At 51.4% G+C, this 12,506-nt stretch overlaps 2 protein-coding genes across 2 annotated transcripts; one reads left to right on the top strand and one right to left on the bottom strand.

Moving 5' to 3' along the window:
* Nucleotides 1-2,623: 2,623 nt before the first annotated feature.
* Nucleotides 2,624-3,630, bottom strand: BJX68DRAFT_255305 (aromatic alcohol reductase; the record flags this gene model as incomplete). The annotated part of the gene is made up of 2 exons (XM_071043023.1): nucleotides 2,624-3,499; nucleotides 3,595-3,630. 2 exons carry the CDS (start codon nucleotides 3,628-3,630, stop codon nucleotides 2,624-2,626), a joined length of 912 nt encoding a protein of 303 aa, XP_070899167.1.
* Nucleotides 3,631-4,471: 841 nt separating this feature from the next.
* Nucleotides 4,472-5,550, top strand: BJX68DRAFT_255303 (NAD(P)-binding protein; the record flags this gene model as incomplete). Its single annotated transcript, XM_071043022.1, has 3 exons — nucleotides 4,472-4,597; nucleotides 4,651-4,880; nucleotides 4,947-5,550. The coding sequence occupies 3 exons, from the start codon at nucleotides 4,472-4,474 to the stop codon at nucleotides 5,548-5,550; spliced, it is 960 nt and encodes a 319-aa protein (XP_070899168.1).
* Nucleotides 5,551-12,506: the final 6,956 nt, after the last annotated feature.

Consider the following 12,506-nt stretch of genomic DNA (forward strand, 5'->3'; position numbering starts at 1 on the left):
TTTCTGGCCGAGCTGTGCGAGTCCATTTGGAGGCGTCGAGGCCGCACTCGAGGCTCCACCGACTCGTTGCTGGAAAACGAGATGAAACAGGCGAGTCGGCGACCTGAAATTTGGAATTGCATGTGTCAGTAACTTCGATTTTGTCGGAGGAAGCTCGAAGAAGGCCAAGGAACCCGAAATTGAACCAGGGGACAGGGATGGAGCTCCTCTATCTGCAGCCTGTTGCTAGTCCTGCCCAGAGTGTCCACTTGTCCACTGCGTACCACCAGTACGAGGTTGAGTATCTCCAAGGACAGCGCATTGGCCAAGGCAGACCTCGCGAGTTGTAAAATCCGCTCATCCTCGTTCTTCAAGCTGCAAGTGAAGGCATTCCCAAGAAGATCCCCCAGTAGTCCATCGCTCGGCACAAAAGCCCTCGTGTCCATCGCTCGTGGGGCGATCCGTGTCCGCCGATCTGGGGTCGAACCGTTGGAGCGAGAAATGTGATGTATCGATCGACACATCAACTGTCTTCTTTTCCCGCCCGAGCTGGGTGAGCCGCACCGGCCGATATTCATTCGGCAACCCGACTCTTATTATTACTTTACGAGGGCGTTGGCGTGAGAGGAGCTCCCATCCGGTTACCTCAGGCTTACTGAAATCTGAGTCCGAGTCTACACGAAAAGACAGCCCCGCCCCGCTCGAAGCCTCGATCTCGTCGTGGCATTCTTCCCCACCGCAGAAAAAGCAAGCATGCCTAGCGTGGCCCAAGTTTGGGGTTTGGAGGGCTTATTTTTGCCCAGTGGTCGTAGGACGGAGGATTCTGAGCGAATGGATTTCGGTGCTTTTTTTGCTGTCTGCGATGCCGCATATATATCCATGCCCGTCGGATATTTAGGCCTTGAATACATCGCATCTGACAGCTGACAGCAGGCTCAGTGACAGGTAAGAACATATCACTGCAAATACTCTGAATCTTGGATTCTTGCTGGAACGATGTGGGCTCAACGTCAAAAGATCTGTCTGGAGTGGTGCACCACAACAAAGAGAGCAAAGAGCAACTCCTCTATAATACAAAACAGCGGGACCGAAAGAACAATACTACGAGATCTTCAGTGTAGGTATTAGAAGAAAAAACACCAAATTTCTCAATGTGGTCGCTGGCAGGGATATACCACTATATATCTTTGTATCAATATTCTGATGGGGTACAGTGGACCATGACCTTCTTTTGTCGCCCGTTGGTCAAAATCTGAACAGGGCACCGATATTGCGTGAAGTGTATTTGACTTGACTTTGTACGTTCCAGACGGTGAAGAGCACTATTAGCGCCCAAAAGGCGCAGTTGTCTTTCCTGTCACGTCACACTTGGTAGAGGCGATCCGCTGGATGATCGCATACTACTTCCTAGAAAATGATAGGGATATTATATACTGTATAGTATGCGGGTCTAACCACGAAAGGTTTTTTTTTTTTTTATTATTTAAGAAACCAGTCCCTAGGTATTGCCAGTGCATATACGGGCCGAGCCCATTAATCTGGCAAGGGGAAAATAGCTAAGAGCAACGGCTAGTTTGCATGCTTGGGATATGCCTAGTGCACTTCGTTTCTCCATGTCAGAAGTTAGAGGGGCGCGCCTATTGATCAGAGGTGAAAGTGTATATATCCTTCTGAGAGCACTTTATGGTGAGTTAATACTCGATTTCCGCGTAGCAACCTACTCTGGACATCCCTTTAACTAGGAGATATGTAGTCGTCAGGGATCCTTCCTGCCAAGACTTAATAGACTATAAAGCAGCTTCAGCCATCGCAGTAAAAGCATGCACACTTCCCCTAGGATGGAACTCATTCATTGCTGAGGTCAAACGTTGTGAGGCCACCGCAGGCTTTGACAATTCATCCTCCTCCGGCATAGCCCAGCCGCCACCACGAAGCCTGTAAATCCAATGCTAGCAGCGAACATAACACCTTGCGCTTCGCCCAAGACGAGAATACGTTATTAGACGGTTGAATGATACATGAGCTTAGTCTGGACCTGCGTTTATTAGTTGACAGCCTTTGTGCGTCGCAGTTTGTTCAGCCAAACGGGGGGGAGTGTCGCCGTCAGCAATATCATTGGGCACCGCAACACCGGCAGATGGCCCAGCTGCCTCAGTTTCGGCCGGTAATCGCTAGCTGTGAATGAAAGATGACATTGATCAACCACTACTCGACGTAGTAGCCTTCTCTTCCGCAGCATCAATGCGTGCGGCTATAGCATTGCTTGAAGGTACCCATCCGCGATAAGATACCAATGCCGACAAGGATATGTTTCCCAAATCCCCAGGACACGTCCTGTCTCTAGTTCACTCATAACAACACGTCATAGAACACTGAAGCCCATAGCGCGATGACATTTGAGGGCCGCCACTGTCTATCACGCACACTCTAACCATGATGTACAAGCCCTCAGGCTTTACAGACAGAACCCTTCTAGTTTATTTCGACCAGCAATTCACAAAGCTTGCACCGGTCCTCAAGAATGTAGTACGAGAACGCAATGAAGCAACTCCCGAACCTGAATTCATCAACGATACGAATTTAAAGAGAACTATGAATCCTTGTGCGAGCATTTGGTCCGAACCAAACCCGTTTAGCTATGAGACTAAACTCCTTCAGCAGCCTTTCGAATAAACTCTTTAACCTGGCCATCTGAAAGGCTTTCCACTCCAAGCAAGCCGTTATCGTTTTCCGCCCAAGTATACGTGTGAGCTTTAGATGTTATTAACCATCGCAGTGTCGTTAGCAAGACCTCTATGTCAACCTCGCCCTTTTGCAGTTTGCCCAAAGCCCACTTGTAGTTTTCTTCAATATTGAGGATAAAGTCTTCCCATCCATCGTCTCCAAGAGCCTCCTTTGCCAGTTCTGCCAGGCGCCTTTGATCAATGTCAACAGACGAGATATACACAACTCGGTTGGCTGTCTCTTCTGGGTGTAGAAGGACCTGGGCAGTTGCTTTTCCAACGGCCTCCAACGTAGAGAAAGGGGCAACAACATGCCCATTTTCTCCATACCATTCAATTCGTTTGGTTTGGGGGTTGATGCCGAAAAACCCGTCCTCAATGGCTTCCAAGAAGGCTCCACATGCTACGGCGGTCCAGGTAAGGCTCGAACCTTTCAACCTCTCGGCCCGGTATTTGGCGATTTCAGTTTTGCGCTGGAAAATTGGCAGTGCTTGAACGTCAGAGTTGGTAGGATCCAAACCAAATTCGGGCGGGATGTATCGGTAAACTCCGACCGCAACGCATGCATCAAGTAGTCGGCAAGACCCTTGGGAATCATGGCTATACGTGGAGTCAATAACCGCATCTTGACCTCGTACTGCACCACTGAGAGATTCCACAGAAGTATAGTCAACCTGTCTGGCAATGACTCCCTCTGGGAAAGTAACAGTAGAAGCGTTACGGGTCAATACAGTGATATTGAATTGTTCGAGGTTGATGAGAGCTGTCAAGATGCGCGATCCTAGTCGACCAGTTGCCTGTGAATCCAATGTTTAGGGCAACATATCCAAAATTTGGCAATACGTTCGTGAAAGAACGTCGCCAATTAGAAGTCGGCATAAATGGCACTCACTCCAGCAAGGGCAACATTCTTAATGACTGGAGCCATTGGAATAATGTTTTGAGTTGAAAAGGGTAAGACGTGACGACAGTGGAAGTGAGGTATTGCAATCCTGAGAAAAAGGGAAGGGGTATGATTTTATATTTCACTGTCGTGTAGAAATACGTTGACATATCACGGTACAGATTAGCACAGCGTGGAGTTGTTTTTAAAGATCAGCGATCAACTTCAGTGTTCGGACAATTTCGAATGCTGGTAATCATATCGAGGGGAAGCCGTATACACCGAGACCGAAAGGAGCGCTTACCCTCCGTGCGAATTCAATTCTATACAGCGTCATAAAACTCCGTTAGAAGTCTAGAGCGACGTTACTCTATAGCTCAAACGATAAAATGCGTGTGTGAGTATCTCCAAGGACAGAGGCAGCGTGTCAGGCATGGAGTCAATTTACCCTGCCTCGGCCTTCCCTGTACTGGTAAGCTGGCGGATGCATTCTGCACCCGTAGCTCTCTAGGCATTATTAATGCTCCCCGTACCGACTATCTGGCGGATATATTCTGTACCCGAAGCTCTTATTAATGCTCCCCGCAAACGACCATATGGCGGATGCATTTTGCACCCGGAGCTCTCTAGGCATTATTAATGCTCCCAGCACACGACAACCAAGAGCCATGCAATCAACAGCGATGACAGCGCCTATGGAGAGCCGAACGCTTCCAATGGTGACCGGGCGTCTAGAAAGGGCGGAAATGTTTATAAGAAGTCGTGGATCGCGCCTCTATTCCAGCAGCCCTGTATTCAAGTCTCAATCAAACAACATTGACTACCCACCTCGTCGCTCCATCTCTGACTTATCCATCCCCATCTTGCCCCTTCTTCAACACTCATCATGTCCGTCATTGCTGTAGCCGGAGGCACTGGCAACCTGGGCCGCGCCGTCGTTGACGCTCTCAACGCCACCGGCAAGATCACGGTGCTCGTGCTGGCTCGACAGATAAGTCGGCACACTCGTCCCGTCAACTCTCCTTGAGCCGCTTGCAGACCTGACCTTGCTCGTGTCACGCGTAGGATTCGGAAGACAGGGAGAAGGAAATTGGCGGCAAAATCATCGTAATCAACTACGACGATGTCCCTAGTATCACCACGGTCCTCGAGAAGAACAAGGTCGACACCGTCATCTCGACCCTGACCTCGGCCGCGCCTGTTTCTCCCGATCTCGCTCTCATCGCGGCGGCTGACAAGTCATCCACCACCAAGAGATTCATTCCTAGTATCTGGGCCGTCCCAGACCAAGAGAGGTAAGCAATTTACGGACCTTTATCGGGCATGACCCCATCTCCACGGCCTACACTTGCTCACGCCAGCAACAGCATGGCCGCCATTTTCCCGCCTGCCAAGAACAAGATCGACACCCTCGCCGCGCTCGAGGCCTCCTCTCTCGAGTTTACCAGTATCTTCACCGGCTACTTCATTGACTACTTCGCCGTGCCCAAGGTCCAGTCGTACATGCCCCCCCTGGTCCTCGTCGCCGACATTGCCAACAACTTTGCCGCCATCCCTGGCTCTGGGGACGTCCCCGTCGTGTTCACGCATACTTGGGACATTGGCAAGTTCGTGGCCGCCTACGTGCAAAAGTCCACTTGGGAGAAGGAGGCCTATATCATCGGCGGCAAGGTGACCTGGAACGAATTCATCGCCGTTGCCGAAGAAGCCAAGGGCAACAAGTTCACCGTGGGAACCGACTCTATCGAGAAGCTCAGTAAGGGCGAGATCACTGAGCTGCCGTCTCACCCGGCTATTTACCCCTTCTTCCCGAAGGCGATGCTACAAGGCTTCTTCGCCGCGTTTGGTATCTTCTTTGAAAAGGGCCTCTTCGACCTCAAGCCCGCCCACACTCTGAATGAGGAGTTCCCCGAAATCAAGGCGCGCACGGTCAGGGAGATCATCGATGCGGCTTGGCGGGAGTAGGGCAGAAAAGGGTAGTTTACAGTGTATAGTCTAGGCCTACCTGCTTACGGCTAGGCCTAAAGTCAGACACAATAAGGCTTCAGAACTCTCTATCTTTCCAATACTAAACGGTGAAAGTAGACTAATCAATGGGAAGGTGCTAGAAGCATCATGACATGGGGTACGATTATTTATCCTTACCACAGAGTATGTAGAATCACTTGAACGAGATCTTAATTTATGGAGAGGAGCCTTGCCTAAGCGCATTGTTTTGGTTGTTTTTAGTGACCACTCCTCATTAGGAAAGGGATCTACCAATCTTGTAAGGTCTATGCGGCTATGTGAGTCATTAGCCAGAATGGGTCCTTCTACCCCGCTTGATCATTTTCACCGTCTAATGCTCTCTCATAGACGAAGAACAAGTAGAAATGTCCGTTAGGCCTAAAGCATATAAATGCTTTCTTAGTTTCATGCTATGTATGTCGCTAGCAAGCATCCAGCTGAGTGGACTTCGAAAGGTTCTATAGGATTTGATTCGTTCATTCCATTCTAAATTAGGACTTAGGCTGATGTTACTAGTCCAAACCTTTACAGATACAGTCAAACCCTTGTGAAGACAATGGCATCCATAGCAAGGATTTCCATCGTCTTATTGTATATGTTCCCGTCCAGCCGCCAGTTTAAGTAGTGGCGTAGGATTCATATATACACCTATTTCAAACCCTCAAGTCAACTCTCTACTATAGCTGTAGCTTATAGCTACTGTTGTAGCCCAGTTCGTGCGCTGAGAGAGCTGTCGTTAGGAGAGGCTCCTGCGGGGAGCCAAGTCCGAAGCTGCCACGGGGGATCAAACCCGCAGCTAAGCTCTGGACCTGAGCTGGGCATACGGCTGGCCTACAAATAAGTACGTAGGCCGGCCACGTGGAATCAGCGGCGTTTTTAATTCAATCGCAGGAAATGGATATTCACCAGCGAGACATAGCTGGAAAGACGGCCCTGTCGTACGCCGCTTTCGGCGGCCACTCGCAAATGGTTGACTTTCTCGTTAAATTAGGCGCAGCTGGCAACGTTTGTTGGGTGGGAGAAGAAGCAGATTGACGAGCAGGCGGGCTCGATTGCCCGGAAGTGCATAAGGTGTGCATCCCCATCACAATCGCTCTGGGCAGTTGGCTCGTATGGCCTCTGGCGTCCGGTGGTGGCCAGTGGGCTGATCCCGCCCTGAGTAGGACCTGAGCGCTCACTGAGTCTTGACCGGTGATGAGAGATACTCAGTGAGCGACCCCTGAGCGCCCTCATTAAAGCGGCCTCATCCAAATAAGGAAAGTCACGTTGATTCTAGAAAATCAAGTCTGTGTAGGGACATATATAGCAAGGTTACTCTTCACTGTGAGTCCTCTATCTTGGAAAACGAAAAACAGTCAACCCCCGCTCCTCCCCTCCCGGAGCCGCTGGCTGTATCATGAAGTATTCATACTAGTCCGCACCCACCCTGGTGGTCCACTGGGGGATGGACCCGTTATCTACACATGATCTGGAGACGGCTGGATTGCTAGCTTCGCCTTTCAGGCTGTTGAACAGCTCATGAAGATGGGCCGGCCGATCCTTTCTAGACCAGCAGGAGGCTGGATATCACTTCGATCGTGGCTTTCAATAGAGAGAGATGCCTTATGGGAAAACGTCTTGTGGTAATGCAGAGTATTACCCGGCTCGGTGAGGAAGTGGTGTATGGCTCGATGCACATACCCAAGTAGATTAGTATAGCAACGCAAACTGCCAGAGCCTCATCTGGTGGTCTAATCACACCTAGAGTCATAGTAGGGCGGAATATCTAGCGGGAAGCATTGGGAACCCACGTACCCTAGTCGTTTGTAGAAAAGTTTCCATCTTCCTTCCGAAGCTGGCGTACTGTATATATACTGCATGTCGCAATTGCTGGCCGAATGTTCATGGACCAATGGCTAACATTACATCCGCAGGGCAATAAAACGGCTTTGGGGTATCTTTCTAATACTCCGTGCTGCCCAGCCTCGCGTGGCTGTATAGATTAGTCGGTTTACAACACCGTACAAAGTCAGAGGATCGCTGACCAACCTGATGGGCTGAGCGAAGAAAAAAAGAAAAACAATCCAATCAAGTTCGAAACAAGTAAGCGCCATGCATGCAGAAGCTAGCGCCAGGTGGCTGGTCGCATCTCAGCTGAGCGAAGCGCCGACCCCGCCCCCATCCCACGACCTCCTCGCACTCGATTCCGCAGTGACACTCGTCGACAGCGATGCCAAACACAGAGCAAGAAACTGCAGATGATACTATGGATGAGGAAGCCGCCCTCCTGCGACAAATTGAGGTGATCGACGCGCACGTTGACGGGAATGGAGGATCTTCGCATCGCGAGGCTGAAGCCGAAGCCGAAGCCGAAACCCACCATGATGCGCAATCAGGCGATTCCCACGGCGGAAGAGACTCGACAAGGTCGGCAGAGCCAGAGCCAGATCCAGATCCCGAGCTGGAAACTGCGATTCTCGACGCCGCCAAAACGAATCCCGCCAGACTCCTTGAACTCGATCTAACTGGCGCGGCCACGCACATTTTCCTGCGGAAACAGAAACGGGCGCTCCTGCAATCACTAGTCGCAAACTTCGATACCACGTCGGAAATTTTGGTCAAGGTCTTCACGCATATGAAGCGCGGCCGCGACGAACGAGGTGACAAGGCGGAGCATGCTGCGCTGTCTCTGGCTTTGACCGAGAGGAGAGCTGATCTCGCAAGGGCATTGCTTGAGAATGGGGTAGGTGTTATTGAAACACACGATAGTGGGCACAGTGCGCTGTGCCATGCGTGCGAGCACGGACTTGTGGAAATCGTAAAACTGCTTCTGGAAAGCGGCGCCGACCTGAACAGGAAGTGCGGCCAAGAGGGCGATACCCCCCTGGGAGTGGCATGTAATTGCCGTCAAGTCAAGGTAGTATCACTCTTGCTGGCGGACCCCAGGATAGACGTTGACAAGAGGGATGACGCGGGCTGGACACCCTTGAATACCGCTGCCATGCACGGGTATACCAATATCGTAGAGATGTTGCTGGCAGCGGGCGCGGATATCAACCTCGTCAATGGCTTTGATTGGAGTCCTCTAGCCACTGCCTGTAACTACGGCTATGAAGAGACGGTGTCGCTTCTCCTGAACAGGGAGGATGTTGAGATCGATGCAAAAGATGAGGAGGGCTGGACACCCTTGAACACGGCCGCTGAAACGGGCCAAGCCAGCATAATATCAAAGCTCCTAGCCAAAGGTGCAGCAATCGACATCTCCAGCAATTCTGGATGGATGCCCCTGACCGTGGCATGCCAGAAGGGCCACATGGAGGCAATCAAAGTCCTAGTAGCCGACAAGAGAACAGATATCAACGGGCGGGATAGCACAGGTTGGACGGCTCTGTTTGCGGCGTCTCGACACGGCCAAGAAGAGGCCGTCAAATTTCTACTAACGGACCAGACAATAGACATCAACAGGGCGGATAACGAGAATTGGACGCCACTGAGAGCTGCGAGTCGCTATGGCCACGCGGCAGTGGTGGACCTATTACTCGCCAAAGGGGCACAGGTCAACCTGCCAGATGATAATGGGTGGACACCCTTGATGGGGGCCTGCAAGTGGGGTCATTACGGGATCAGTAAGGAACTCCTCGTTAACCACCAGGCCGATGTCAACGTCGCCAATAACGAGCAGTGGACCGCACTACACTGGGCCAGCCACGGTGGCCATGCCAACTTGGTGACGCTTCTTCTGAGCCACAATGCTGACAGGAGTGTAAGAAACCAGGACGGGTGCACTCCATTGCACCTGGCCAGCCAACAGGGGTATGAAGATGCAGTGAGGGCGTTGTTGGACCAGCATAGCGGCAGACTGGACGTTGGTGACAACGAGGGCTGGACCGCCCTGCACAAGGCCAGTTTCCACAAAGATGTAGATGCGAAGCGACTTGACTTTGAAGACGACGATGTAAAGCCAGACTCCTATCACGAACCTATCTCGCAGCATCATCGAGTTGTGGAACTTCTATTGCAGCACACCACAGACATCGCCAATACCACGTCGACCGGAGACACACCACTACTACTGGCAGCAAAGCAGGCCAATACCAAGTGTCTCCAGCAACTTGTAGCGCGCATGGGCCAACCTGACATAAATAGGCGAGACGCTGGCAGCCACACCGCACTTTATTACGCCGCGAAATCGAGAGATGGCAATATGCTGCGCGCCGTGCTTGAAAAGGTCTCAGCGGCAGACTTTGGCCTCGATGGGACAGACACGGAGCGGGACACCCTCGCGTGGGCGGCCGACGACGGTGAAAGACACGAGTTGTTTGTGATGCTGGCTCAAAAGGGCCACTTGATGACGAAGAAGAATGTTCCTGATACACACAGGAAAAGCGCGCTGTGCTGGGCTGCCTGGAACGCAGATCTGGAGCTCGTCTGCAAAATCCTGCACAGCAGTGCTTCGGACACAAACGCCGACAAAGAGAGAAAGTCCGTCGAGGCGGCAGCATCTCGGATACTGTCAAGCATGAAAAGCGCAGACGTGCAACGCAGCAAGAATCCGCAGATCAAGGCCAACGCCACCAAGCATCTCGATCGGAAGGTGCTCAAGGATGTTGATAATCGGAGGAAGGAGCAACCAACCGGGTCTGCCGCCGAGCGTGACAATTACGAGACGATCCTCGATCTCCTTCGCAACCCGCCGATTGTCCCAACCACTGTGTCTATCCAGCCGTGTGAGATGCCGGTGCTCGGTGCAGATGTTGATATCAGCGCGTTTGATGCCGCGGTGGTTGACTTTTACGCAAAGGAAACGTCGTCCGGCTTCTTGAGACGAGAGCGGGGGGTAAAGGAGGTTATTTACGACCCAGATAAGGGCCCGACAAAGCTGATGGCTGCTGCGCAAGAGACAATGAAGGCGCAAAGTCACCACTTGGGGAGTGGGAACGTCTTTTCACCCACCGATTTCAAAGTCAGGTGGATTCACCTGCCGGCGAACAATGTCAGTTTCCCTCCAAGGTGGCTATTCTTCTCAGGCTGACCATACGCAGATGCAATGGATGAACGTCAGTTGTCGTGGTTTATTGGTTCCGAAGCTTTCTAATGGAATCTGTAGGACTTGATGTCCCGAATCTACTTTGAAAAGAAGACCGACGACACTGACCGGATTTATGGCGACTTGAACAAGTTCTTCCGAAGGAGCTGGCATCAAGTCCCTGATACGTCCTCTCGGTTCCGGTTCATGAAGCCTGAATGCGTGGTAGGTTGAGTCAATCCTCGCTGTACTACCAAGACTCAAATTCCTCTACAGACCCAGAACGCGGAGGGAGACGACAGTGTTCCTCGCATAGCCCTATACGTGAGTACCATACAATAATAGCTTGGCTCCATCGCGTTGGTAAATAACCGCGAGAAAGATGCCATATCTCACTTTCGCCACATACCCACCGCAGCAGACGAGCAACTATGACGCTTTGCTGAGCACCTACAGCAAGACCGCTATACATCGATTTCGGACGCTGGACGAGTCATACTACCAATTCACTTCGGACGACGTGGACAAAGAGCGCGAACGTCGTAACAAAGATCAAGTCGTGACGAGACGGCTCTTCAATGACGATATGGAGGAGGCCATATCGTGGGATTTGATTGGTGTTGAGCAGCTTTGGCTTTGGATCGTTGACGACAGTAAGGCAATTCCTGGTTGCTAATATGGGAAATCCATAAAGACTCACACATTTTATATCCACTGCAGAAACCGTCATCACCTCATCAACTCATCGGGCAGACAACCGGTCGAATGTCGTTCATGGCAGTGTTTTGGATCGCCTGACAGAACTTGGACACGGGGAGAACAGGCGCTCGCAGCCCAGTACGCCGCTCGAGCTCAGCAAATTCATCGTCGACACATGCGTTCAGTTTTATAGCCGGAGGAAGTACTCACCAGCCGATGGAACACCAATTCCCAATCCCGTCCCCTGGTCCATTCAGCAATTCTTTTCAGATTCTGTCAATCGAGCGGTTTGTTGCCCCCCTCTGCGCCCTCGCTGTTCTGTTTTCCCGATGGCATGGCTGATCCTCCCTAACAGGCAGTAGAAGAAGCCGGGCTGTTCAAGCAGTTTAGCGACAAGGGCCTTACCAAAGCACAGGCTCGACTGGACCACCAACACGAGGACTTTAGCAGCGTCAAGGACATCTATGTACAGCAGACCGCTGGCCTGCTCGGCCATGTAAAGGATATGCGTGATGAGCTCAACATGATCAAGGCCATTGTCAGTGACCAAGTGGTCGTTCAGCGTGGGCTTGAGGAGAAGGATTGCTCTGCAGCTCGCATTATCAGTGACCTAGAGGAGATGGACCAGGCTACGCAGCGAGTGTACAAGGCAGTAAGTCAGCTTTCAGGATAATCTGCCTCGCCCAAATCGGTCATTATGAGCCAATTGCTCACCCATCCCAGGTTGAAGCAACCTTGACGCTGGAGCAAAACGTCATCGCTCTCACCCAGTCCGAGGAGACAATTCAGCAAGGAAGGATCCTCATGGCGTTCACCGTCGCGACTATTATCTTTGTAAGTGGATACTACCAGCGTCGAACTACCATCACCATTTCTCGCTCTGAAACAACTTCAACTAGCCCTAACTGGACCCAACGCACAGTTACCAATGTCCTTCCTCGTGTCTCTGTTTGCAGTCGACATCACAGCCTTCCCGCACAATCGCTCGGGTGATCTGCAGTATACACCAGGCTGGGTCTTTCCGATAATCTGTACGTGCAGGTTCATCCATTAATTGTCGTTCCGGCATGCATGCTCTATTCGCGAAACACACTAACTCATTCCATCACAGTCGGAGTGTCGGCCGTGATTTGGATACCGCTTATCCTCTACGCATTCCGCTCGCAGGTCCTTGGGTCTATGAATAGTCTTACAGTGCGCTTTCACGCCC

This window comes from Aspergillus pseudodeflectus (assembly GCF_044049435.1).
Source record: "Aspergillus pseudodeflectus strain CBS 756.74 chromosome Unknown BJX68scaffold_21, whole genome shotgun sequence".
Taxonomy (NCBI): Eukaryota; Fungi; Ascomycota; class Eurotiomycetes; order Eurotiales; family Aspergillaceae; genus Aspergillus; species Aspergillus pseudodeflectus.